The 27,912-nt window shown below is 34.6% G+C and overlaps 1 protein-coding gene across 2 annotated transcripts; it reads left to right on the top strand.

Annotated features, from left to right (window-relative positions):
• Positions 1-884: 884 nt before the first annotated feature.
• Positions 885-27,912, top strand: LOC147871325 (protein argonaute-2-like). Of its 2 annotated transcripts, none has more exons than XM_087339937.1 (20): positions 885-1,072; positions 4,851-4,882; positions 5,637-5,856; positions 7,396-7,492; positions 7,835-8,028; positions 10,156-10,289; positions 11,424-11,546; positions 12,910-13,000; positions 13,326-13,467; positions 14,483-14,602; positions 16,696-16,812; positions 17,487-17,611; positions 18,893-19,077; positions 19,461-19,620; positions 21,110-21,200; positions 22,380-22,577; positions 23,394-23,630; positions 24,373-24,560; positions 26,660-26,766; positions 27,703-27,912. In XM_087339937.1, exons 2-19 carry the CDS (start codon positions 4,867-4,869, stop codon positions 26,760-26,762), a joined length of 2,541 nt encoding a protein of 846 aa, XP_087196063.1. In that variant the 5' UTR covers positions 885-1,072; positions 4,851-4,866; the 3' UTR covers positions 26,763-26,766; positions 27,703-27,912. The 2 variants fall into 2 exon arrangements, with proteins under 2 accessions (XP_087196063.1, XP_087196062.1); XM_087339936.1 differs by lacking the exon at positions 885-1,072 and adding an exon at positions 2,410-2,637.

Genomic DNA, 27,912 nt, shown 5'->3' with positions numbered 1-27,912 from the left:
ATTCGTATTTTGTGTAAGAACCTGGTATAATTTATGAAACAAGAATATTTCTAAAGTATGTGCTTTTACAAATAAATTGTTTATTTGCAGTTATATTTTAACACAGAACCTGTTAAATAGAATCTGGTTTTTGATTTATAAAATTTATAGTGCCTGGTTTTTGTTATATGTGTTATTTTCATGCAGAATATGCACTTTATCTTGATATTGGTGCAGTGGAGATTTGTGTATTTTCAAGCTTTGAAATTTAATTGTACTTTTGTATCAAACATCTGCATACAAGAGTCTGAAAGAGTGGAATTTCTCAAATGGATGATTAATTAAAAAAATATGATGGCCCTTGTATTTAGAGACAATTTCTCTAATGTTATTGTTTTTTCCTCCAGCTGCACTTTGTAGTAGAAATGAAAGGCCTTATAGACTGATTAAACTTTATAATATGGGAAAAGGTGGTTTAAAGTCCCACATTAAGGGCCTATCAGCTGGACTTTATGGTTAACAGTTCAGCAATATGCAAGTGCAATGCACGTCCATCTGGACTGTGTATGAAGTAACACAAGGACAGCAAAGGCTAACAATGCTTTTTTAACTGTTTAAATTATTGAGGTTATGTGAGAGGATGATATTGTGAATGATGAATCGGAAGGAACATGGAAGGAATTTGTAATTGCATGAAGTATTCATGACTTATTTTACAGAACTATCCTGCCACTTACATGCAAGGACAGGAGAGAAACATGAAACATGTCAGGATACCTGATCTCTGAATCAATATATGAACTCAGAACCCCCAAAATTCAATGCAGGATCACTAACATGTAAATGTGATATTTGGTAAATGAGAGTTGAATCTTTCTTTGTTTCTGTTGCAGGAGTATGAAAAATGTGAGGACTATTGGGCAAACAACCTGGAAGAGGAACGTTTTCTGTATGAGCAGGAACAGAAACTCAGTGATGAAATTTTTCAGAATTGATGTCCAAGATTAGAGAATGTGAGGAAATGTTTGGTGCACAAGAAGATGATAGCGACATGTTGTCAACAATAGAGGAGAGCGGAAGTCTCGAGAAACAGGTAAAGTGATTGCAGATCATAATCAGAATGCCTATAACCGTAGATTCATTTCATAGAAACACAAGTAATGTTATCAATGGAGAATTTGAAACTGTTTCAAAATTTAAATGTGCAGGAATAGCTATGACAAATAGAAGTAAGTTTCATGTTAAAAGTATGAATATGACAAATTTTGGAAATAGTTTGGGGAACTTCATGATATACACACTCATTCAGTAATGAAATGTAGCAGGTTGTGATGGGTCAGATATATAGTTTGGATGTGAGGGACAGGACATAAATACAGAATTTTTGTTGGGAAACTGATTTAAAATCGGCCACTTGAAATATAAAGAAACAGGTGGAGAGATGTGGTGATAGATTTTAAAGGTGAGTGGTGGATACAACTAGATTAGGATTGTGTACAGTGGTGGGTTTTATGATTGGAGGTGTTGACCTTCTGGTGCTGATACCAGAGAGTTGGTACCGGCACCAGTGACCCAGAATTTCTATTCAAGGTGCTTGCAACCAGTGAATCATCTGCCTCGTTTGGTTAGTGTGCTACACGTTTCTCCCATATCATGTGTTCTGTTTCTTTGTATATGACTGTGCCTGTTTCCTACCACTAACTTGCCAGCCATTCATCGCCCAGATGATGGAGGCAGTATGACCTCTGAAACGTCGGTTAACAACCCAGAAGACAGAAGTCTTCATACTCACCGTTGTGGAAACCTCAAATCTTACAATTTGTTCTGTTGAGAAATGTAACATTTACCGCAAGCCTTTTCAGCAACGTCGGTGCGAGTAACTGAAGTTTAATATGGGAGTAACTTTGAGGGTGATGGCTCCTGAATCCTTTTTGACGTAAATACGTCTATACGGAAAGGAAGTTTATGTATTGGCTTTATTCTAAATATTTCCTTTATACTTTATTCCTACCAGATACGTAGATTTGTGAATCAAGTTTCTCTTTATATGGACGTTGAAACTGTAATCATCGTCCAATTCTCTAGGTAGTAGCGTTGCCATATTATTAACATCTACTGGAACATTGATAACTTGTCCCAGTATCCCAAATGCACCCAATTGATGTCTTAACCTCCCAATTTGCATAAATGGAAGTAATGTAATGTAATGTTATCTTCAATGTCATCCATCTTGTTACGAAAGTGGATTGTTGACGGCAATAATGTAACACAACAATGCACGCAAACTGACCATTGTTGTCGGTCCATGTTTACACATTGTTGATATGGATCGACAACAATGGTTATGTTAGCTAAGAAACTAATTGTTACGTCATCTGTTTACTCGGCATTGTTGCATTAGTATATATTGTCGTCAACAATCCGCTTTCGTCATTGCGGAAAGAGTTGAGCTGTGAATCGGTTGTAAAAAAAGTGCGTCGTAGACTAAATAATTTTGACATTGTGTTTCATTACATTACATTTCATTTCGTTATATTACATTACATTCAGCTACCTTCCTTTCATTGTCTAAAACGTCAGAACTGTTTAAGAAATGAAGAAAGGTGAAAGAAAACGTTATCAACTACTTGAAGTACCAACAGCAACAACTTCAACAAGGTAGACTGATACTCGTTCGATATATTACGATTACGAAAACTCTTATGAAAACTGACTTTATGATCGATTTTAAGACGAAGATTTGCAAGGGTGGGGTTGAAGGTAGAAAGTTGACTGACCAAGAACAGTTGGCCTCTGAACAGCGAAGTAAAGAACTAAAACATCAGACCTACTTAACAAATAAAGAAAAGCGAAAGAATACTTACATTGATAAACGAGACCATATTAACGACACACGTAGAAAAACAGGCGAAGATTTGCAAGGGTGGGATTGGACGTAAAAAGTTGTCTTACCAAGAACAGTTGGCCTCTGAACAGCGACGTAAAGAACTAAGACATCAGACCTATTCAACAAATAAAGAAAAGCGAAGGAAGACTTACATTGACAAACGAAATATTAAATATCAACAGAAACCGATAGACGAAAAACGCGAAATTATCGAGAAGGAAAGACAAGGACTCTAGAGAATGCGCTCCGAAAAGAGCGCTTTGCTCTAATCTCTTATATAAAAGTCTGATTTCTAAGAAGCTGAAGATTAAAGTACACAAAACAATAATCTTACCTGTTGTTTTGTGTGGGTGCGAAACATGGTCTCTCACTCAGAGGGAGGAGCACAGATTGCAGGTGTTTGAGAATCGAGTGTTGAGGAGGATATTTGGGCCTAGGAGAGAAGACGATGGGGCATGGAGAAAACTGCATGATGATGAGCTTAAAAATCTGTACTCCTCCCCCAACATTGTTAGGGTGATTAAGTCGAGAAGAATGAGATTGGCGGGGCATGTAGCGCGCATGGATGGGACAAGAGGTTTGCACCGGTTATTGGTTGGGAAGCCTGAGGGGAAGAGACCTCTGGAGAAACCTAGACGTAGATGGGAGGATAATGTCAGGCGGGATCTATGGGAGATAGGAGTTGAAGGAGACTGGATTTTGTTGGCCCAGGACAGGGTCCGGTGGAGGGCTTTGGTTAGTTCGGTGATGAACCTTGTTCGGTAAGCCATCTGGTTGGTTGGGTCCACTATTTGGGAAACCTGAGGGGAAGAGACCTCTGGAGAGACCTAGACGTAGATGGGAGGATAATGTCAGGCGGGATCTATGGGAGATAGGAGTTGAAGGAGACTGGATTTTGTTGGCCCGGGACAGGGTCCGGTGGAGGGATTTGGTTAATTCGGTGATGAACCTTCTTGTTCGGTAAGCCATCTGGTTGGTTGGGTCCACTATTTGGGAAGCCTGAGGGGAAGAGACCTCTGGGGAGACCTAGACGTAGATGGGAGGATAATGTCAGGTGGGATCTATGGGAGATAGGAGTTGAAGGAGACTGGAGTTTGTTGGCCCGGGACAGGGTCCGGTGGAGGGATTTGGTTAATTCGGTGATGAACCTTCGGGTTCCGTAAGCCATCTAGTTAGTCAAATATAAATGTTTCAGATTTGGAATTGCGAATTTTGATAGTATCAAGTATGGGCTTATTAGTTGCCCATTTTTAAATACAACAAACACTTGCAGGTAAATTATATTTTACATGTAACTAATATTTCCAATTTTTAGAAGATTTATGTATGACTAACCTACCATTTGCTTAAGGCCCTGAGGAAACCCAGAAAAAATGTTACAACAGTTAACCTGGTAAAAATTTGAACCAGAAACTCAAAATATAAAGGCGGGGTGATAAGGACTTCGCCACATTTGGTTGTGAATGTATTGAATGTTGTTGTTTTCTGGGTTCTGGTGCTGTCATTACGCTTGAAGATCACAGTTGACATCTTCGTGGCAAGAGTATCAAATATCAATCGGTCTGTACTCACTTCCTGGTTAAGTGGTACTTTATTAATATTGTTAAAAGGTATCCACGTTAACATATTTATTTTTAGCAATGTAAAATTTGCTGCAGAGAATTGTGAAAAAAGTTAATTCTAAAATCCATGTCATTGAGAGATTGTTTTATTCTTGGCACTTAAAAGTACGCAGTTGAGTAGGAACCTTAAGTCTAACCTACATAAAAGCATTTAAATTCAGATTTGTGAAATCCAGTAATCTTGCCTGCTCAGAAAGTAAGATCACCGAAGAAATGGTTTTGGGTGAAATTGTAAAATTTATGTGACAACATTTATTTGCTTGTGATTAATAATCTCTTTCATGATAAAAATTAACGTTTGAAACAAGTTTAGAGTTAATTAATATATATTTATGTTGTAATTTTTTTATATTTTGTTGTAGATATTCTGGTCCTGACATGGTGAGGAAGAACGGTAAGCTGTGGCCACTTTTTGTCTTGTTTGATATAATATTAAGGAGACCCAGTTCTCTGTGACCTTTTACTTTTTGAGAACTTTCACAAGTAGCTGTATATCTTGTTACAGCCTATCCATTAGTGGGTAGAAAACAGTTTCTGTTCTTATTAATATATTTATTAATTACACTGTGTACCGTTGCAATAGTGAAGGTGGCCATTTCTGAGATATGGCCCTATGAGGTGGACTGCTACCTCAGATTGTAGGTTAAAGAAACTAATTTTAAAATTTCTGTTTTCATGAGTCCTGCAAATGCCCTTATAGCAAAACATGCCGAGCTTAGTTTAAGGATGATGTATTGAATATGTGTTTTCCAGTCTAAATTGTTATTAATTTGTAGGCCAAGAAATTTTATTTGAATCAATTTCCTCCATTATTTTATCTACTCGTCATACCATATATTTCGACTTACACAAGTTCTGCTGTTAGTACAAAATTTCATGAAATTTGTTTTGTCACAATTTAATGTGAGTTTACTGGCTTCAATTTATTTGTTTAATCTAACAAGGACATCATTTATGTAATTTTGAAAACAGGCAATTTCTGGATGTGAAATAATAATATTAGTATCATCTGTAAACTACTAAAATAACCTTTATGAGTTCAGCCTGGAACTCCATCCTTATGTTGAACTGATCTCAGTTTTATATTCTTGAATAAAGAGTATTTATAAATTTTAAATATATTTTGTTGTTCATTGATGAACTTGCAGGCACTGTAAAGCAACAGACTGGAGATGCTGATGTTGCAGCTATAACTAAAGGAATGCAGACATTAAAGATCCCAAATAGGACAGGTTGTGGGACGAAAGGAAGAAAAACTGTTGTAGAAACCAACTATTTATCACTGGACTTGTCAAAGCTTCGGAACAAAATTGCAATTCATTATGATGTGGAATTTAAACCGTCACCATTTCCAAAAAGACTTTTGAGGTGTGTATAGCCCCATTATAGTTTGCATATGATATGTACAGGTAAACTTTGTATGATTTTTATGGGATAATGAATAATAATTATGTTAACGTTAGATTCAAAATGGTTATATTTAGTTTTACAATAATTCACTCTGATTTGCATTATTTGGTAACTGGTAAGATTTTAATTGTACATATTTCAATGCACTGTTGTTTTTTTTTTAAATTATCTTACCCACAAATCTAGGAAGTAAATCAGTTTTTACGATGTTTTGAAGATATGTTGCGTGTGAAAATGTGTTTGCTATAATACCAATACATTTAAATCTAACAAATACTGAACTTTTCTGCCTTCAAAGACTTTGTACATCCATGGATATTTGTGTAGCTAGCAGCAAAAATGAATTTCTTACCTGTTGTCTATCTTGTTTAGGTCAGTTTGAACAATATTAAAACTTTTAATGACTTGCTTCTCTGATAACTCAGAATACTATGATGTTAATTTTCTCACAGTAATTTGTGTGTTGTTGTTAATAAGTAGGAGGCTGAATGTTATGTTTTGTATTTATGCAATTTGGTAGAATAAATGCATTGCTTATATACTTACAGTTTGTTATTGTCAACATTGTCAGTGTTTGTAAAATTCATTACAAGTTTAGGAGCTAGCCAAAACTTTAGGGACCAAACGTAATGTGGTTTGCCAGGTGTTGCTTCATTTAACAGTACATTGCAAGCAGGTCCTTTCTCATTGTGATTTTGAATTAATGACTGCTGTCTCCATTATAGCATTATTTGTAGATGCATGTTAAAAAAGTCCTAAATTTTTGTTTTTGTAACAATACATACTCTAGTCCAGTGATTTTGAACTTGTGGGTCAGAATGAATTGTGAGGGTGCCTTGAAAGGGTCACAAGCTTAACCTTTTCCTCACTGATTGTTGCATTTGTAACCACACTTGGAGGATACAATGAGGATCTTTGGTTAGTGTATGAACTGTAGTGATCTGATAAGAACAGTTCCATTATTTAATAAAACTATTAATGATAAACTGTTTGCACAGCTTTATTCAGTCAGACTTTCATGAAATTCTTCAGGTGTGGGTCCATTGCATGCGCTTTATATAAACTATGTTTATTTGTCATAAGAGATATTTTGATTTGAGGTTATGTACATTGTTTTGTATAACAATAAAGATTCAAATTATATAAGTTGATATATAAACTTATAGTATGTAGCATCTAGCTTTCTTGAAGTTCATGACATTTCCAGGTACTAGCATTGTTAAGACCAAAGTAGTTAGGTCTGTAATGTAAAAAAATCTTGCTGTTTTATTATGCCTCAGTAGAATCTTGGTAGATTAAAGGTGTTAAAATGTTATTGCACAGTGTAGAAGACTAGGTTGCTTCTATTATAAACATGTATGTTATGCAGATTGTGTATGTTGTATTGAATTTTTATGCTTATAAATATATCATGTTTCTGTATGTTTCTAGTTTTGTTAGAATTACTGTTGAAACTGTATAACATTTTGTGTAATTATACATAATCTCTTATTTCAGACGTGCAATGGAAGAATTCAGGCGGAGAAACTTTCCTGATCGATATCCAGCTTTTGATGGGAGGAAAAACTTGTACAGTACTCGAGAGCTGCCAGAGGTATGTTTGGTTTAATTTAACAACAATAAGCTGTTGCTGCTGGTAATGTTGATGTGGATGTAAAGACATAAACCTTATGATAGAGGCAGTACGCTCGTTTGAAACATTGATCATTTCCTACCAGACTACACAGTGCGACATCCCAGATGACAGCCGTCTTCATACTTATCATTATGAAAGTCTCAAATTTTGCCATATCAGAGTTAATTAAAAAAGTTGGTTTTCCTGTGTATTTGTTGTAAGATTTATAAGTCTTCAGTTCTGAACATTGTGGTACATACAACTATTGAAAGAGGTACTGTGATACTCTGTAGCAAAGTACTGAAGTGTTTTTTTTTTCAGATAACTGATCATTTCACGGTGCAAGATGATGAATCTGTTAGGGTTAAAGAGTGTGAGATTACCATCAAATACACATCTCAAGTTAATTTGGAATCCCTCTCTACATATATGAGCAGTGAGCGTACACTGGAAATCCCACAGAAAGCTATTCAGGCTGTGGATGTTGTGCTGCGCAATGCACCATCTTTGCATGGGTAAGTAGTTAATTAGCTGTTTTGTGACTCTTAGTGTACCAGAAACATCTGATTGGTCTGTAAGGTATTCATCAATACTGTGTCAGTTACAGAGATTGTGTAGTGTCAAATGAAGTGAATGAAAGTATGTAAAGACTTGAAAGATGTCTACCTCAAGATACTCACTGGTAGTGCCTGCAGGGCCAAGAAGAGCTAGAAAGCACTGAATCATGGTAACCAGAAAACCTGGCTGAGATTTGATCATGAACTTGAGGAGGATTGTGACATGATAATTGTTAGTTAATTTTAAAACGTGCAAAATAATTATGAATGTTGATTAAAATGGATATGAATATTGTAAAAACTCTGCATGTATTTAGTTATTATTCGTAGAGAGATTTTTTGGTTTAAGGGTCAATCTGCAGGATGATAGAACTGGAATTTTTCATCCCAAATTTCTATGGCATTTTAAATAATAGTTTGTGATATAAAATTCCAATTGATTCTGTTCAAAGTACTTTTTTCTGTGATCAGTACATTTTTATCAATCAGCGTTGAGTTGTCAATGATTTAACTTACAACAGTGCTGTTTGTGCAGGGCCGGATGGGTCTTTGGTAGGTATGTTTGCGTCTGTGTGGGTGAAAAGGGGTTACTGGTGAGATCTCTTTCCTGTCAGGGTTAACATGGGGAATAAGGATGATCACCAGCTGGATTGTAGAAAATTGCTGTGAAGTGGTGAGGTTGCAGGAGCGTCAAGTTTTGCCACAGTTGTTAACACTGGTATATACTATATAGTATATGGTTTATTAATGTTGATGAAGATGATTCTCGTACGTACAACACAATGTTTATCAGAAAGAACACAGCCAGCTTTACAAAGAGGATGAATCCACTCTAATTTCTCGGATTGCTGCCAACTAGGCCACAATGCAACTCTGTTATTCCCAAGTGTTTGGGACTGTTTCTACCAGTTGCCACTTCCCTACCCTCTTTTTACTGAAAGATTCCTGGAAAATAACTGCTCAGTACTTAGGTTTTTCAAAGGAGTAGCAGGTATATGGTGTACAGAGTGCATGTGGATACCTGCGTTTTACAGCTTAGTTGTGTGTGCTTGCCCCCTGGGCTTGAACTCAGGGGTCCATGGCAGACTCATTGGCTAGACCAGTTATAAACTGTGTTTTATCTCTCCAAACCTTTCATGACTATACATTATTAGAATTCTGAAAGGATTTTCCCTTTTTGAAGTGTATTTACAAACTGCTAAATCTTCTGTTTACTTGTTCCTTGCTTCAGCTTTATGTCAGTTTTATCTTGGAGTATAATTTTGTTTGATTTTAGTTTTACCTTAAAACACTGTATCAGTAAATAAATTGACGTTCTAAAATTTAGCTCTGCTTCTTCAGATGTTAAACAAGAAACACGAATTGTATGAAGTACCAGTAATCAGCTCATTATTGGCATGTCATTCATATTTTTCTCTCATTTTCCCAACAAGATACTTAAAAATATGGCTTTGCTGCTTCCTATATATCAACTAGAATTCATGATGTAATCGCAGTATAATTCTGTAAATTGTGCAGTAGACATGAAGTGCTGAAGCATGAGAAATAAAGAAATCTATTAGAGTTTGAAGTGAGTTCATAATGAGTCTTTAGCCTGGTTTCTGACTAAGTAATTTGTGGTTTTCCTGAGTTTCTCCACCAAAATTCTGGTATAATGCATTAAAATATGTCAGAACTACTACTTCCCGATTTCATTAATTCTTTCACTGAACGCTGTATAACATGAGGCATTTAAGAAGAAGATAATTCTGTGTTTTTCTTTGACAGTCGGATGCTGTCTTTTCGCTATGCAGGCTTGGTCTGCAGGGGATTTATGGTGGATAAACTGTTACTGAAGTGGGTTTTTTCTGAGTTCTTTTGTTGTATCCTGTCAGTTATTGATTAAAAAGTGTTCCATACTGTCAGTGAAGTGTGTGACTATGCAGGACATTAACAGTCTCATACCTGTTGAGACTTCAACCCTGAAGTTCGCTTCAGTGATGATTGTATTTCATGTCGCTGTTTTGTTGAGGTGCATGAAGAATTTAATTTGAAACTTCTTTTCTGTGTTTAATAAGATAATGGTATTAATGTTTATCTTGTTAGGTTTGTGCAAGTTGGACGCTCATTCTATACTCCTCCAAGCGGTACAATTTTGAAACTCGGTGATGGACTTGAAATGTGGTATGGAATGTTCCAAAGTGCCACTTTGGGCTGGAAGCCATTTGTGAACATTGATGGTCAGTATATTTAATGGTTGGTAATACTTGGTACTTGATACAGGGGCTTGTCTTAGTGTTAGCATTACCCTCTATATTTTTAGGTACCTTGTTTAGTTGGACATCATTACTCAACCCCATGAAAAATTTATTGCAGATATTGTCAGTAAGCATATTTGCAAGTTAAATGTCAACTCTAAACAGAATCACATGTGCACCAAAATACATAACCAGGTACTGAAAAAGACACTTTTGTGTTTGCCTAAGATGAGGTGTTTTTCTGAGCTGGTGTGCCAAGATTTATAGTAATGTTTATTATTAATGGGTCATGTGTACTACAGGCTGCTGAACATTCTTTGGGAAACAAAATACATCAGGCATTGAAAACATAGAATACATATGAGCTTTTATTGAAAAATAAGCAATATTTTTTCCATTGTTATGAATTCTTGGTATTTGTTACATTTTTCATTTTCGTTTGTTATTGTGAATAACATTTTATTTTATAAAGGTTAATTGTGAAAAAGGTCTATCACTTCTTTTTTAAATAATCCAGGCCATAAAATTGTTTCCAATGAAATTCATTATCCAGAAGACAGAAATCTTCATGCTCACCACTGTGGAAATCTCAAATCATTCTCATTATCAACAGTTTGTACAACTGCTTTAAAATAATTTGGCACCAAAGGGGCTAAGCACATAAGTGGTGACAAATAAGGCATTTTTTTTATCAAAAGCTTTGGGTTGGTGGTCCAGTTTTTAGCTCTGAATACGAAACTTGGCATGATTTTTAATGACTTACAGGTTTTCTGCATAAAGTTGTAAATTATTTTTCCTTGTATTGAATTAAAATTATATCACATTAAAAAGATTTGAAATAAAAGTTGTAGATGTGAATGGGATATATGTATTACTTGTAAATGTTTTTGTATGTGATGCTTATTTTGAGAAGCTTGATAAAGTTTGCAGAGTTGTGTAAAATAAAATAATTTATAGTCATGTACATTTTTAAAAATTGGCCATCTGTTATGTAGAACCCTTCAGTGGAACTGTAAAATCGGTGGACGAGTATGAATACTGAAGTAATCATACTGCAGCACTAAGTTTATTTGTGACATTTATTTCTGATTTAATTGTGATAATTATGTTTGACAGTGACACATAAAGGTTTTCCATCACCACAAAATGTTGTGGATGCCATTTATGAAATCTGCAGACCTCAAGATCACAGTGAGTTGAACTACAATCAGAAGGAGGATTTCAAGAACTATATCAGTGGTAAGGTTGAGAATAGTTACTGAAAAACTGCATTATCCCTTTTAGTACCAAGCCAGTACATTATGCCATAAGACTGCGAAGCAATTTTATTGAAAAGGAAGACCTGTAGTTAAGAGATATATTTTTCTTTGGAAATGTAGTTTACACATTCAACAGAACTGTGTTCATATATGAGCTGTTAAAAGCAAGTAAAACGTTCATTTTGCAAAATACATTTTCAAATTAACATTGAATTTTCACATTTAAAATAATGTTCTCCAAAGATCAAAAAGTTATGAACACAATTAATACAAGTTGCTAGGAAACCACAACAAACTCATTGTCAGCATTGTTATTCACAGCAAAAGCATTACAGAGATCAGTTGGATAATGCTGTGTAAGGAAATAATTGCTGTTTATTCTGAGAATTATTAAAACCATAAATGCAAATTATAAGAGATATTGATTGTTAAAAAAGGTGGAACATGTAGTTAACACTGAACTTCAAATACTTAAAGTTATGAAGAAAATAATATGGTTGAAAACTCTGTTGATCAGGGACCATTATGTCCCTTTAAAATTCACTTCTTAAGGTTTTCAAATGTGGCCTCTTCAAGTAAGGTTTTTGAACTATAGGGTCCGTGCTAACCATATGCTGGTCTTTTAAATTGTGGGCATAAGAGGAGAAGTGACATTATATACTTTTCTCAGGAGGGACAAAGTTATTTTAAATACTCAGCAATGTGTGTAGGCCTATTGTTAATTTATTTACATACAGATTTGTGTCCTCACACTATAACATCTGACTGTTGGTTTAGCTATTTGAATAACATAACATGAAGATGGCTGTTTTCTGGGAACTTCTGCCAGACTGCATGGCACTATAACCCAGAAGACAGTCATCTTCATGCTCATCACCTTGAAAATCTCAAGTCCTACTAAGCAGCAACATTATTTGGTACATAGGAGTTATCTCCTTTTTGCATGAAGGTTTTGAATTCTAGTTTAAATAGCATTTCTGAAAGCTTAATGAAACTGCAGTCAGAGTCCTCTATTAAAACTAACTTCTTTTAGAAGTTAATATAGCCAGTTAGCTTAGTATGACTAGTGTTAGATTCCCAGCAGAGGCAGAGGATTTTTCTTCAAGTCCCTGCATCCAGACCAGCTCTGTAGCCCACCCAGACTTCTTTCCCGTGGGTAGTAGATGGGCCTTTCTGCAGGGGTAAAGCTTGGATAGGGCATGCCGCTGAACGAATCATTCCCATGTAATGCAGAGGTCAAGAACATATGCCAGCTTGATGTCCTGTCCTGTCAAGTGCCTTCATTGTATGTGTGACAGTCTAAAAGTATACAAGTTGTTGGTATTGAATTTTATTTGTTTCAGACTTAAAGATTGATTACATGATCCCTAACAACCCAACCAGCAAGCGAACATTCAGGGTAAACGCAATTGCTGAATGTCCAGCAAAATTACGGTATGTTCAATCTTTTGTGAGCTACAGTCATATCTTTATGTTCACATGTTTTTCATCAGTAGATAGCTGTGAATGTACAGGAATGTTTCTGACTTCACATGTGCAGTTATATGAAATGAGAAATATGATAGCTATAAGTTTGCCTTGATAATTTCTACCATCTGTTGAAATCTCTTAAATTATTTTTCCTGGAAATAGGGATCTGTGTTAAACAGAAAATTTTTTAAAATGGTAAAAATTTAGTTTCCCTGGGATTGCATTATGAGTATATTTTATGATGTTACAGGAATATTTTGATTTACATGTAATGTTTTTTATTATAAAGATTTCAGTTGGATGACGGTCAAACGATGTCAGTTCAAGAATATTTTGCCCATGTCAAGCGTATACAACTGAGATTTCCACATCTTCCATGCCTTCATGTTGGTTCACTTAAGAGAGAAAAGCCAATATATCTTCCACCAGAGGTATAGTACGCTACTGTAATCTTGAGACTTGCAAGGAATGCAGGAAGTCCAAAGTGTTAAAGGCTGATGTTATCTTTCCTCCTTCACCCCAATTCCTCACTCCGAAAGTCTCAAGATTACAGTCTTACACTGTAAGAAACATTGTTTTGAATTGATATATGATTCTTTATGCACTGTAAATCAGCCCCTATAGAACAGGGTGGGACTGTTTACTCTCTGACTGTATTTGGACTGTTTCTTAATACAGCTGACATTATTGTCATTTTATGTAGTAGAAAGGGATTTTCCTTTCCATACAGATGGTAAATTTTGCTGTTCCATTTATTGTATTTGATTATTCCTTGGATTTCCTCTCATTGGTGTGGACTGTCTTATAAGAAAACCTTCTCCATTCTTCACTCTCCTCTTGTATCTGTATGTCTTCTTTCACTTAGTCTGTCCTCATGCTTGGTCTCCCAGTCTGTTTTTCAAAACACTAGAAGGTGTTTGTGTTCTTTTACTCATATTTACAGTGCTTCATTTCAAATATTTAAAAACAGAGTTCTAAGAGTACCAGATGTAAGAAAAATATATTTAGTGGTTTGTGAACTGAGTTAAACAATGATTTATACACTTTCTGTATCGCTAAGTTAGTTAAAACCAGGACATATTTCTAGAAAGAACTGGCACAGCTTTTATGGCATGTCTGACAATTTTAACATGTTTTGACAATCTTTATTTTTTATATTTTAAAGCAAAATTGCAGGTATTCCTTACTGGTGCATGCTGCCACAAAGAAAGCTCTGGTTACAGGGGGCTGAAAAAGTAGATCAGGTGGGGAAGCAAGAAATACAAGCAGAATTTTATTTGGGATACTCTTGGAAAGCAGTATGTGTTTAAGATTTACATTTTGGGCATATTCCTGAATGATTTCACTTTGCTTGAAACCTGTAATTTACATGAACATGCATTGATAAATTTCATGATATTATGAATCTGCTGTGATCATACATTGAAATGCAGTTCTTTTTTACAGTTGTGCTCAATCTCAAAACATCAAGTGATTAATAAGAAAATGAGTAACAAAGAGACTTCTGCAATGATAAGGCATACTGCAACAAGCACTGATAAGAGAAAACAAAAAATAATGGACATGGTATGTTATCTTGGTTGTCTTTCTTACTGTAGCTGATATTGTTTTTTTATTTTGTTAAATTACCTCAAGTATGTCTTGCATTCTGAACTTTTGCTTTGTACATGACTTGAACACACATTTCATAAAGTGAAACACACACACTTGAGTGATTAGTACTTCTGCTGAATATTTGGGAGGTTCTTGGTCCAAGGCCTAGCTATTGTGGCTTGAGATTTTAGTAATTCTCTTCAACTTCTCCAGGTAAGTGCTGGGATAGTGTTTTAAGACAAGGCCATGCATGACTGGTTACTTCAACTTCCTTCACAATTCAAAATTCTATATCTTCTCATTCAGCAGTATATTCTCTATATAAACTGTGCAATTAAAAAAGTGTTGTTTAATGAGCAGCACAAAACACATTCATTGTGCCAGTATTTTCTTACCTACGTTGGACTATTTCAATGTTGGACACCATTACATAAATTTATTGAACAAATACTACAAGTGACAGTACAATGAAACGACATACAGATGAAAAAGGTAACCTTCTAGTTTGCATCAAGGTAGAGGTTTACGATATGGAAGCCATTTAACACATGGCAAACATAAAGGAATTATTTAATTTCTTGCATCACTTTGTCCAAGGTGTCACAACTTCCACTGAATTTGGATATGTGTATTTAATTCATGAAGTATGTGTGGCAGAGGAGGTTAGTAAACTGCATCCTTTGCATAACCCCATTAGTGTCAGGTCAGGGGTTCTGGGAGGCGACGTGCAAGGCAGGTTTTCATTAAGGTAGTCACCGACTTCCAAATGCCAGAGTTGCAGTGCACAATCCTGCTGGAACTAGGAATCCTCTTGTGGAAAATCTTCTAACAGTTGTGGCATTAACCACTATTGGAATTTGATGAGATACATGATGCCTGTAATTGTGCTCTCTTCAAAAAAGGTCTGACCATAAACCATTGTTCTGGATAAATAGCGTGTGGCTTTTTGGTACCCCAGATCTGGATAGTATGTGTGCTCACACATCTAATCAGCAGGAAAGGTGTGGAGAACCTGTGGGGTGTACTCCTCCTGAGGGTACCTTGGGCTTTCTCACCGAACTTCAGTCCATGGTCCAACTCAAACCCAATCTTGTCCCTGAAATTTAATTTGTAGGCATCCGTCTGGCATGTTTTTCAGCAAAGATCATGGTTCCGTGTATCTCTTATTGTATGAACTTTTATGTTCTGCCATATATGTTGAGAAGGGCTGATCATAATTTGTCATGGAGTGAATTATGATTAGAGGCCATTTCATATTCATACATCTCAAGTTCTCGTAATGAATATTACGAACGTTATGAATGTTTGGACTCAACCCAGCATAATGTATTAAGTTACTTTGTTGTTATAGTAACATCAGAAGAAAGTATGTTCTGTGGATGGAAGTGAATTAGTGAGCTCTCTAAAAATTAAGTATTGCATTTCTGTGGTGTAATCTGTAACTGTATCACTTTTGCAGATTAAGAGGATAAATATGTGAGTGTGTGAAAAGAATAGTGATAGCAAATGGAAGGATCAATTACTATTCCTATATATGATTAAGGGGATAATGTTAAGCAGTGTGTGGTGTAAAGTACACTTTTGTAACCTTTGTGTCTTTCAAAGAGTATTACTTTTCAATTTTGATGTTGCTTTAACATAAAAATGAGAATGTGAATTATGTGATGAAGTACAATATTAGTATTTTAACAACTTTATATTTTAAGATGGCTGTCTTCTGGTTGTTCCACTGTGTAGTCTGGATGATGGAAGAAGCAAGGACCTCTGAAATGTCAGTAAACTTCTACCAGACTACATGGTGCAACAACCCAGAAGACAGCCATTTTCAGAATCACCGCCATGAAAACCTCAAATGCTACTTAACTTTGTTGGTTTCACACACATTGAATGTAGTGAAATATGTGGTTGTTGTGTTTTATATACAAAAGTATTGTGGGTTGCTTCGATTGAGTACATACTTAAGTAATGTATGTATCTTTGACATCCTCAAAATTTTGCATAATTTGTTGTTGTTCAAGCTATGCAGCATTTACTACATATTTGAGTGTGTTTTGGTTTTATTTCAGTTAAGGTCAGTGAGATTCAATGAAGACCCATGTGTCAGAGAATTTGGTCTCTATGTTGGAGGAAAGTTTGAAGAAGTAAGTGCTCGGATCCTGGATGCTCCGAAGTTGGAATATGAAGTGAGTACATTAATTGAAACTTCATATAGTGAGTCTCCTTGTAAACATTGTTCATTTTTCAAGGACATATTATATTCAAGCATTTTATTTTTGGGGTTTATTACACAAATATGTTTAATGTAACTTGTAGTCTTTCATCACATACAACAATAATTCAGTTATTATCACAGATGTATGTTTTTGAATAACATGTTTCAGTATAATAGACCATCTTCAGGCTTCCATTTTACAAAATATAAAATATGTGAAACAGAAGGTCACTGTGTAATTTTGATTATTATTGTAGAATAGTTTGCTATCAGTAGGTTGTAATAAAATTTTAAAAATATTTTGTTGGATCCAGCATTACAAATTTTCATTTTTAAATACGTAGATGAGATACGTTACATATTTAAAAACATACATTGAAAGTGTTTAAAATGAAAATCATTGCTAAGTGGTTAACAATCCTATTTTTTATTTGGGAGGCCCCATGTTAAAATCTTGGCCTGGAGACTGCCTATCCTGACTGGGTTTTTTGTAGTTTTCCTCAGTCCCTCCAGGCAGATACAGGGATAGTACCTTAGATTAGGCCTTGACTATGTCATTTCACATCTTTCCAGTTCAGTTTTGTACAGTTGTGTTTTTTAACATAGAGTACATAAAATGGACTTAAATAGAATTGTTATTTTCAGAATCAGAGATCTCCTACAATACCAAGGAGTGGTGTGTGGAGAGCATCAAATTTTGTTATCAGCGGTAATTTGAAATCTTGGATAATTCTCAACTTAGACAGTTATGTAAAAGAAGATGCACTCGGGTGAGTATTAACCAAATGTGATGGCAATTATATTGCTTTGATTTTAGCAGAGAATTATGAAATATAATGTGATACATAAGATTGAGGTGAGAAAGCTTTGTTGTAAGACTGCAAGTACTTCTGAAATATCAGTAGATGAGTATGATGATAATAGTTTATAGACAAATCAATACTTTTCATCTAATGATTTTTTAAATTTTGTCTTAATACAGTACTTGAAGAGCCATCTGACTCACCGTCAACTTATAATTCACATATTTTATTTTATTACAGAACTTACATGTATTAGGTAGAAGCCTGTTTAATAAGAAGTTTTTGGAAGAATTTATGAAGCCTGATTTCCTTCAAAATTCTTGTTCTGTATCATGATTTTAGCATTAGTGTAAATTAAAAATTGGGAGAGTAGCCCATTGCAAACAATGGGACATAAAAATATCAGTGTTGGTCTAATATAAGTTGTATCTCGTTCCAGAGAAAGTCACCACCCCTTGCTCTAAATAGGTTGAAAAAAATTAGAATGAAATCATATAGTTCTCAGCTTGCAGCCTGCTGATATGTATTATATATCACACATTAATTTTTGGTATTATTGTATCACCCTGCATGATGATATTTATGTACTTTTTAAGTGAGTGGATAATAACAATGTCAAATCAACTAATTTTATAAGGAAAATAATTGAGTAAAATGTTTATCTGTTTCTAATTGGAACTCCTCACAGCACAAAGCATCATTAAATAAACAACAAATGAGTAAAACATCCTCATGCTCATCTCCATTAGTTAATCAACTGATAGCCATCAAAACAAATATATATATTGCGAAACTTACCTGGTATTGTTGAACATTAAAGAAACATGCCTTAATGGAAGTAATACTTTTTAAAAATTAAATGGCACACAATATTTGAAGTGCCTGCATATGAGGTGTTTGTGTCACCCCAGCTTCAGACGTTGTGGCACCACGGCAGTGTTACTGATAGTAGGAAATTAAGAAGTAGGTGGGGTGTCCTTTAATGGCATGCACTTCATTTTAGTTTCATGAAAATCTTTCCAGAGAAGGTAGTAGACTAAAATAGAACAGATGATGTTAAATCAGATGACTTGAAATACACTGTTCCAAGAATAGAATGATTAATAATTATCATTAAAGAGTGACTATTCAGTTGGAAAACTAGTTATTGTCTTCTGTTTATGTAATACTACCACTGAGTCTACAGTCATTTATCCTATTCTTTCCATTTCATTAATGGTTTTGTATATTTAAAATTAAAATTTGCAGGCGTTTTGGAGAATTAATGCAGAAAACAGGGAAGAAATTTGGGATGAATATTGCACGTCCATTGCAATCACGAAGTTTGCGGTTTCTAGCAAGGGATACATCTGAATTGCAGGAATTCTTCACTTCAATGAAACAGAGAGTTGATCTGATTGTTGTTGTGATTCCAAATGTGAAAAACAGTTATGGTAAGAGGTCTATTGTATGAATAAAGCACTCTTCCACCCTTGTTTAAATAAGAGGTTCTTTGATTAACTTTTGTCTGTTGAAATGTTTTGGTCTGTATGGTGAGGCTAGCAGGAACTAAATTAATAATTATACGCTTTAGTGTTCCATGTATGTATATAATTTTGGCTGATACACATTTTGAATATTTTAATTTTGCCTGATATAACCTCAAAGTTTGGAATTGTTGACATATAAACATAAATATTACTGTCTTACAGGATGTTGTGCTGTATAGTCTGGTACAACTTTACTGATTAAGAAATGTGTTCTCTATTTTATTATAATTTTTGTGGTCTTCTTGTTTTGTTGTATGAATTAACATTTGTTTTCAACTGTGTTGTAGCCAAGGTGAAGCAAATTGCAGAACTGAATGTTGGAGTGTTAACTCAATGTATAAAGTCAACAACAATGCAACGTATGAATGAAGCTACATGTTCCAATATTCTTCTGAAAGTCAATTCAAAACTGAATGGAGTGAATCACACACTTTCATCTGTGTCAAGGTAAGTCTCATTTATGAAGTAACTTTTATCATATTATTACATATTTACATAATATTTAACCTAAGGGATCCATAACTACAACCATAAGATTTAGTTCTTCCTCTCTGTTTGTTTATCTGTTGTACTTTCTCATAAACGTCCAGTTAATTTTCCTTTCTGACTGAAGTAAATATCTGAAACTGAACATTAACTACATTCTGACTAATGTTTTGAAATTACACTGTATTTACCACAGGAAAAGATATTGTACTGTTTATTTCCAGTTTCCAATTAAATACTTGAGTCAACTTTCCCTCTTTGATACTTTTGCAACTGCATAGATTATGTAGTGTCAAGTGGTGGGATCGTTGTGGGTTGGAAAATGATTTGGAAGTGTTCTGTAGGCTATGTTTAAGGTAAAATACAAAGTGAGCCACCTGCTCTGCTGCAAATGTGAGTAAAACTTTTTTAAGGAAACTGGGACATGAGCTCATGTATTTCTTCTCTGGAGAGATGTAGTAATATTTTTGGGCATAAGTAGTTGATTTTAATTAAATTTTAAAATGATTTCTACCTTGTGAACAGAAGGCTTTTTAACATGAAAGTCCAGTTTCAATCCCAAGACAGTCCATATGTGGTAGTATTACAAATTTTGCACTGAGTACTTTGTCTTCTTTCTGCCACTCATTATTTGATCAATGCTCATCTGTTCTGTTGCCGTCTCTGAGGTGTGTATCAGACCCTGGGCTGTTCATTTAATTTGTGCACAATACCTCTCATCACTTTGTTAGTCATTACTGCTTTCCAGTGCCACTTTATTGCCTTTGAGTACCCTCTTTCAGTGCCATAACTTCCCTTCAAGTACTTTATATAAGTGGTAAGTACCTGTTTATAGCCTCCACTTATTACATTCTGAAGTGCTGCTCTTATACGTGAAGATCGTCATCCAAATACATGTCATACCCTTGAAAGCTTTGGAAACAAATAAGAATCATGTAGTGCCACATTAAGTGTAATAATCTTCACTGTTAGAAGTGTGTGGCCGAACATTATTGTCTTAATACATGACGCAGGTCTTCTTTCACAGGTAGCACATTGAAGTTTTTAAATACAAGATTTTAACTTAGGCCTTCCAATTTGATAACCTTAATTCATTATTTATTCTGGATGAACAGTCTGATTTGAGGTGGTTGTGCTTTGTGCTGCCTTTACCACACAGTGTGCCATGAATTGCCATCCCTTTTACAACCACCTGTGTAAGTGGCAACAGCATTTAAATATCTGCAACATAATATTTATTTGGAGTCTTGTATTTTTAAACTCAGCGCATGAATTAAAAGAGCCTCCCCAGTAATGTGTGTCTAACATGTGTCCATATAATAGCATTGAGATTACCTTTGTTTATGTAACAAAAATTAAGTGTGCTGTAGTTTCAGCTTACAGCTGGCTTTATGATTAAAACTAGTATTTTTTTTTGATAAGAAATGAAAGAGTTTTCCTTTGTTCTCAGGCCGCCATTCTTTGAATCTCCTGTAATGATACTTGGAGCTGATGTGACTCATCCTTCACCTGATCAAAAAGATATACCCTCTGTTGTTGCTGTAAGTATGTGCATACACGGTCTGCATTCTTTTCTTGAATCGAATTCATCAGATTTATATGGGCATTAACCGTTTGATTGGTTATCAAAAATAAAGAGTTTTCCCTGTGAATAAAACTCTGGCTCATTTTTGTGGATAAAATTTTTAAGTTGTTAGGGAAGTCACTGCGATAGAAATGTAAGCAAGCATAAAATTCCCTTTCCTTCTACACAGATTCTTGTATGCAACACTTGGTTCAGCAGAAATGTGAGTATCTTCTTGGAAACAGAGTTAGTGAACCTCTTAAAGAACTAGGACAGAAATATATCAAATGCTGCTTCAATGTATTTTAAAATATTTGAATATAATATGCATTTATCTGTTTATCATTACACATTTTATCTTTTAACACCATGTGTTGGTATTTAAATGGTTACTTGGTCACTTAATTTGCAGTAATGTTATTTTTCTATGTTAATGTTGATGTTTACTTGTGTGTATTATCCAAAAATAAAGTTACAAGATCCACAAGTTTGAAGATCAGAGATTATTTTCATATGCTCCTTGTTGGTGCAAACTTGAACTTGAAGGCTAGGTTATTTAAAAATGATCATAAATATTCCTTAATGTTGCACAGAATGTGTGCTGTCTTGTCTCGTGTGACACACTTGATATTCAAGTGAAGTGGTTTAGAAATGAAACTGACGTTCAGCCATGCTGCGCATGTAGACTCTTTGTGATGATAATGCACTGCATGCAACTTTATGGATGTTTTGTATGTGTACACTATACGGGGAATATGTTGTCAGTGTAAAATTGATAAATTACAAGAAGATTTAAAACCAAATACTGATAAATGGTTTTGCAGTATAGTGAATGAAGATAGGTTATCCAAAATAGAATTGAAATTGATACCAAAAGGTCACTATGATAGGCTTTCCTCCAAGTTCTTGATGGTCATTGCACCATTGCTCCTTTCATAATTCCTGACGAGGTACGCCAAACTAGCCAGGATGTAAACATAACCTTGGTTATGAGATGGAACTTCATTTCAGACCCAAACTTTTCTTTTTAATTTGATGATGCAAGAAACAAGTGTGCAGTAGATGTTATACTTTGTTAGATCATCAGGGGTCTTGCTGTGTTATCTGTAGAAATTCCTTTATTTTAATCTAATCAACTTTTCTGTACCTTTTGCAGGTGTGTGCCAGTCATGATCCAAAAGCATTATTCAAATACAACATTCAGATTCGACTGCAGCCTCCGAAAGTTGAGATCATTCAAGACTTGGAAGCTATTATTAGGGACCAGCTGTTGTACTTCCATGACGTCACACATTATTTGCCAAACAGGATAATATTTTATAGAGATGGTGTCAGTGAGGGAGAGTTTGCAAAGGTATATTTTAGAGTTACAGGATTGAGGGGAATTAAATAATGAATTTATATGAGTCCTCAGGTTTGGTGACAATATACTGTGTTTACCTGATGTTATGCTGATAATTTACAGCGCAAATGGTTTCTGTGATCTCTGATAAGTGACAACACGAGTGATAATGTTATCAGTCTTCTGATAGTTATGGCATAAAAAATACAGAACTTCATTAACTTGTTAGCTAGTTTGTATGGCAGTAAGAGTAAGCAGAATGTAATGATTTCTGTTTCTGAAATAGCCTTATTGATAAATTATTCTGTTTTTGAGTTTTTGTATTATGTCTTGTTTTCCGAGATATCACTGAATCAATCTTTTACACATTTTTCTTTATGGTTATAATATACCCCTATTTTTAATGAGAATAAAGTAAGAAAACTTTGTCTTATAATTGGGTAAATATGGTATATTGTCTGTTGTATAGTTGTTCCTATTGAGGGGTTGATGTGAGTTTGAGAGAACACGGGAGGGAATTTTGCAGTTTCTACTGTACTTTAGTAGTTTTAAATCTTTTCTCTTTATATTGTAACCAAACATACAATGTAGAATTAAATGAAATAAGTATTGTTGTATGATTGGTGTGGTCTGTTTTTGATTGCCACCGTGAATTGAATCCCAGTCATTGAGCTTGAATCCAGCCATTTTACTGAGCTATCCTGTCTTATTCTTAATATGGAGTTTGGTTAAACAACTTTTTTCTCTATAATACTGCTGTCTATGTTGTTTGGCCAAGAAGAAATTTTTACTGAAAAAGCTTATCTGTTTCACATTATTATTTTACAGGTTTTGAATAGTGAGCTGACTGCTGTTAGACGTGCCTGTTCTTCAGTGCAGCAAGGATACAAACCAATGGTGACATTTCTTGTTGTTCAGAAACGACATCATACTAGATTTTTTCCCACACGTAGGGAGGATGAAGATGGGAAGAACCGTAACGTACCCCCAGGTACTGTGGTTGACTCTGAGATCACACACCCTGTTGAGTTGGACTTTTTCTTAGTGAGCCATGCCAGCATACAGGTAATATATTTATTATTAGTTTCCATTACCAGTATACTTCAGTATAATTATTAATTACTTCAGTAACATCAAATTGAACATATTTTAAACAGCAGCCAACTGGTTTTGGCTATTCTTTAGTGATCATTAGGGACTTGTACGCTTTAAGAAGTTATTAACCTTTATTGCATAGAATTTAAATACTTTGTTCATTATCTTACCACTGGTTTAAATTACCATATAAAGGTGTCAAAGTGCAGAATACTATAAAATAAATTGTATTATTATATTTTAAGCCAGAACCTCCACATAAAAACTCAGTTATTAAGAATGATTTTATTTGCCTGTATATGAAGATATAAAGTAACTAGTCTTTTTGTATATCACATAAAATTGTGTTTTATTTGTTGCATACTCCTCTCCCTATGTTACATATATTAGCAGGAAGAAATTGCTAGATTGGGATTTTGGGTGTCAAACTCATTAACTTTACTGTATTCTTTTAAATATCCAGTGTGCAATTGAATTAGACCAAGTTTTAGTAAGCGATGCCTAAGCTTTCACATACGGCGGCCAGTATTCTGGCAACAAGTATTTAAAAGGTTAATGCCAAGCTCAAAGGAAAATTGGTCATCCACAAAGACGGACTAATGATAATTGAAATAAATTATTAAAATTAATGTTTTTATAATATTCTCACTGGTATTGGAATAGATTGTCAATTACAGTCTATATAACTTTTGCTGTTAATGTGTTTTTACAGGGTGTGAGTCGACCAACCAAGTATCATTTGTTGTGGAATGATGATAATAATATGACAACTGATGATCTTGAACAGCTTACATATTACTTATGTCATATGTTCTCAAGAAGCACACGCAGTGTGTCCTATCCAGTTCCCACATACAATGCACATTTGGCTGCATCTCGTGCTCGTGTGTACCTCGATGGGTGAGTATAGAACTGCTGTTATGAAATTAAAAGAAATGAGTAGCTTGAAAAATCTATACATCCTTGGTATAGTTATTATCCACTTTGATTATCAAGGTTAAGTGGGAAAGTGAATGAAAATGGCACGTGATGCTTTATTAACAAATTATTGACATATATAGGATCAAGGTCCTAATATTTATCAGAAATGATTTCCAATAATTTTATTAACAGAGCTCTTATAGGCTCAGTGGTCTGATATTTTCATGTAGGTGGTGTGTAATTGTGGAAATGCCAAAATTAAAGTTTAACCAAGTCAAAATGGACCATTAAATGATATTGCATATGAGGGAAGTTAATAAGAAACACTCCATCATTCATCATCCTTATGATGGAGGCACTAAACACCTCTGAAACATTAGTGAACTTCTAAAAGACTACGTGGTGTAGCAATCCAGATGACAGCCATCTTCATATTTGCTGCTGTGAGAACATTTAAATCTTGCTATGAATAATTTATTTACATTCCATGGGTCCATAAGACAGTCAGATGACAATAGGATGTGGAATAAGTGATAATAATACAATACATGTTATACAAGTACAAGTCATACTATTATATAAATGTCACATAATACAAAACAAAGTATTCACCTAGAGAAATGATAAGCTACAAATAGATCTACCCATTATACACAAGAAAAAATTATTACTTATTTGTAAACAACATAAATTCATCGACAGAGTAAAAGGAGTGTGTAATTAAGTGTCTTTTTAATGCTACCTTAAATTGCTCCTTCTTATTTACAAGACTTGTGAGATTTGATGGTAGACTGTTGAAAATTTTGATCCCTGCATAATATGCACTCTTCTGAAAACATGAGAGGTTGGCAACTGGTCTATGAAGCTGATTTTTATTCCTTGTGTTGGCACTGTGTACAGCAGAATTAGTTTGAAAGAGTTCTTGGTTATTTACAATAAAGTTCATTAACGAGAATATGAAATCTCTTAAACAGACTTCTACATGAATTTCTAGGTTTTACACCAGCCAATAATCTAATACTTTTCTTTTGTAAAGTGAATTTTTTTTTACTGTTTGATGAATTACCCACAAAAATTATTTCATACTTCATTAAACAGTGAAAATGGCAAAATATTCTGATCTGAGTGTGTCTGTGTTTCTCACATGCAACAGTGATCTAACTGCGTAACATGCGCCACTTAACTTAGGTATCAGTTCATCAATATGATTTGTCCAATTTAGGTGATTATCAATTTGCAAACCCAAGAATTTTGTGTTTATTGACTCTTGTATATACTAAGATACACAGTGACTGATCTGAGTGGAAATAACTATGCTAACGATGATGATGATGACAGTAATAGTGACTCTGCTAGTTACACTGATAGAAACAGTAAGAATATTTTATTAGGAAGAGTATATCTGTTAGAAACCCATGTATTGTATGTGCTGAGAAAAAATTAGTTATATTCTAGTAATGAAGGTGATTTTGTAATTAGTACGAAATATTCCATTGGAATTCCTGCACAGTCTTTAAATCATTTGGGTATAAGGATGTATTCAGCAGTTATGGTTTTATGAAATATTGCTTAAAATTACAGTCATGAGCAAATAAGTGGAATGGTTGAGCTCTCATTGTGTTATTTAGTATCATCAATGATATTATGAACTTTAAGTCTGTGGGTCTTATATTACCTATAGTCTGTTTTCTATAGAACATTTGGCTTTTGATGTAAGTGACCAAAAACAGAATTATTTACTTTATTTTCATAATGCTTCTCTCAGTCTGAAGGACCTTGAGTTCACGATAGTCACACTGTTTACAGCAGTTAAGTAGTCAAGATATCAGACCTATGCCATTTGATTACTTGACTCTGACTCCACGGCCCTGGTTATGTGACTCAGTGAAGATCCCTTCAGAAGAATATTTAGAAAATGTGCCCTAAAAAATTAACCTAAACACCGATCTGCTTTCCTGTTACCATTAAACCTTGGAATTCCCCAATGTGTTATGTCCTGGGACTGGAATATTGGTGGCAGATCAGGCTATCTTTATTCTACAGAATATGAAAGTAATCATCTTGTTTTCTCTTTTCAGGAGAAAGATAACATTGACAAATCTTGCAAACGAGCAGAGGAAGTACTTTGAAAGTTCTGTTTTGAAAGCGATTATAAAGGACTTTCCTATGTATTTTGTATAGAAAGGTAAGTAATATAAATTCTAGATCTAGATTTAAAGTATTTAAGTTATTCCTGTAAGAAAGACATTTGAAAACTAAGATTTTATTCTGGTCATTGATTTTCTTCACATAAGTTCCCAGGTTTTTTCCTTCCTCGAGACTGGTGGAGATATCGTGAAGTGTCCAAGACCTAGTTCAATTCCTACTACTGTTCTCGGGTGTTTATTATTGGTAGTCATTGAACAAATTGTGGAAACTCGGTGCATGTGAAGACATTATTTCTATAATTGGCTCATAATGGAAATTTGCATCAGATTTAATATGAAGGTTCTCATTATGTTAAAGATAGTTCAGTTGTTTCAGTTACAATGGTTTAGCTACAGTTTATACGCTTTTGTGGTTATCATTTAATGAACTGAGAGGACTGTGTAAGGTGAACTGGAAAGAAATGGATGGAAGCCATTCATAGCTTATTTCCTGGTACCATTTGTCTGCATTGGATTAAGGAAAACCATTGCCGAGAATGTCGGATGTGCAAGACTAGTCAGAAGTACTTCGTGAATACTTCAGACACAGGACTGCTACAGTCATCAGTCTTTGTAATTAAAGTTGGAGGTAACTGCATAGGTTTGAAGTCGCTTTATATGTTGTATGGCATTGAAGGGGAGGATGACTGTGACAAACCAATCTATGAAGATTTGGAGGAAATAGTCACTGCTATTTTAAGACATTATCTTAACATTTGCCTGGAGAGACTGAGAGGACCTCAGGATAACCAGACTCTGGTCTAAGAATTGAACCAAAGATGAAGCTGGAATGCTAACTACGTACATAACACCAATGTTTAGAAACTGTCAAGTGCATTACTGTCCTAAATGTCCTTATTGTGAAAATCAGTTTGAAATTTTATGTGTATTCAAATTCTTTTCAAGCTTTTTTAACCGCGATGTTTTGATTTCAGTTTCAGATCAGTATCACGTTTGAACATCAACTGTGTATTTCGAAGAAAGTGTTTCTCTTGTATTTTGTTATATGCCAGATTGATAGAATTCCATTAATTCAGAATGTGAAAGGTGCATAGAATAAAATAAAGTCATAGTTATGTGTGTTTGTGTAAAAAATGACGTAGAATGAACTCGTTATCAAATAAAATAAACATAATATATTGTTA

Source organism: Zootermopsis nevadensis, unplaced genomic scaffold, assembly GCF_977971745.1.
Source record: "Zootermopsis nevadensis isolate Lab colony 2312 unplaced genomic scaffold, Znev_1.0 Znev_ptg000058l, whole genome shotgun sequence".
Classification (NCBI taxonomy): Eukaryota; Metazoa; Arthropoda; class Insecta; order Blattodea; family Termopsidae; genus Zootermopsis; species Zootermopsis nevadensis.
Note: the sequence above shows the minus strand (reverse complement) of the source record. Positions and strands in the feature narration are given on the sequence as shown.

Coding starts and splice junctions, on each gene's coding strand:
- LOC147871325 (XM_087339936.1), top strand. CDS start 2,573: ATGAAGAAAGGTGAAAGAAAACGTTATCAACTACTTGAAGTACCAACA. Junction 11,547..12,909: donor TTTCAAGAACTATATCAGTG/GTAAGGTTGAGA, acceptor TATTTGTTTCAG/ACTTAAAGATTGATTACATG. Junction 13,001..13,325: donor GAATGTCCAGCAAAATTACG/GTATGTTCAATC, acceptor TTTATTATAAAG/ATTTCAGTTGGATGACGGTC.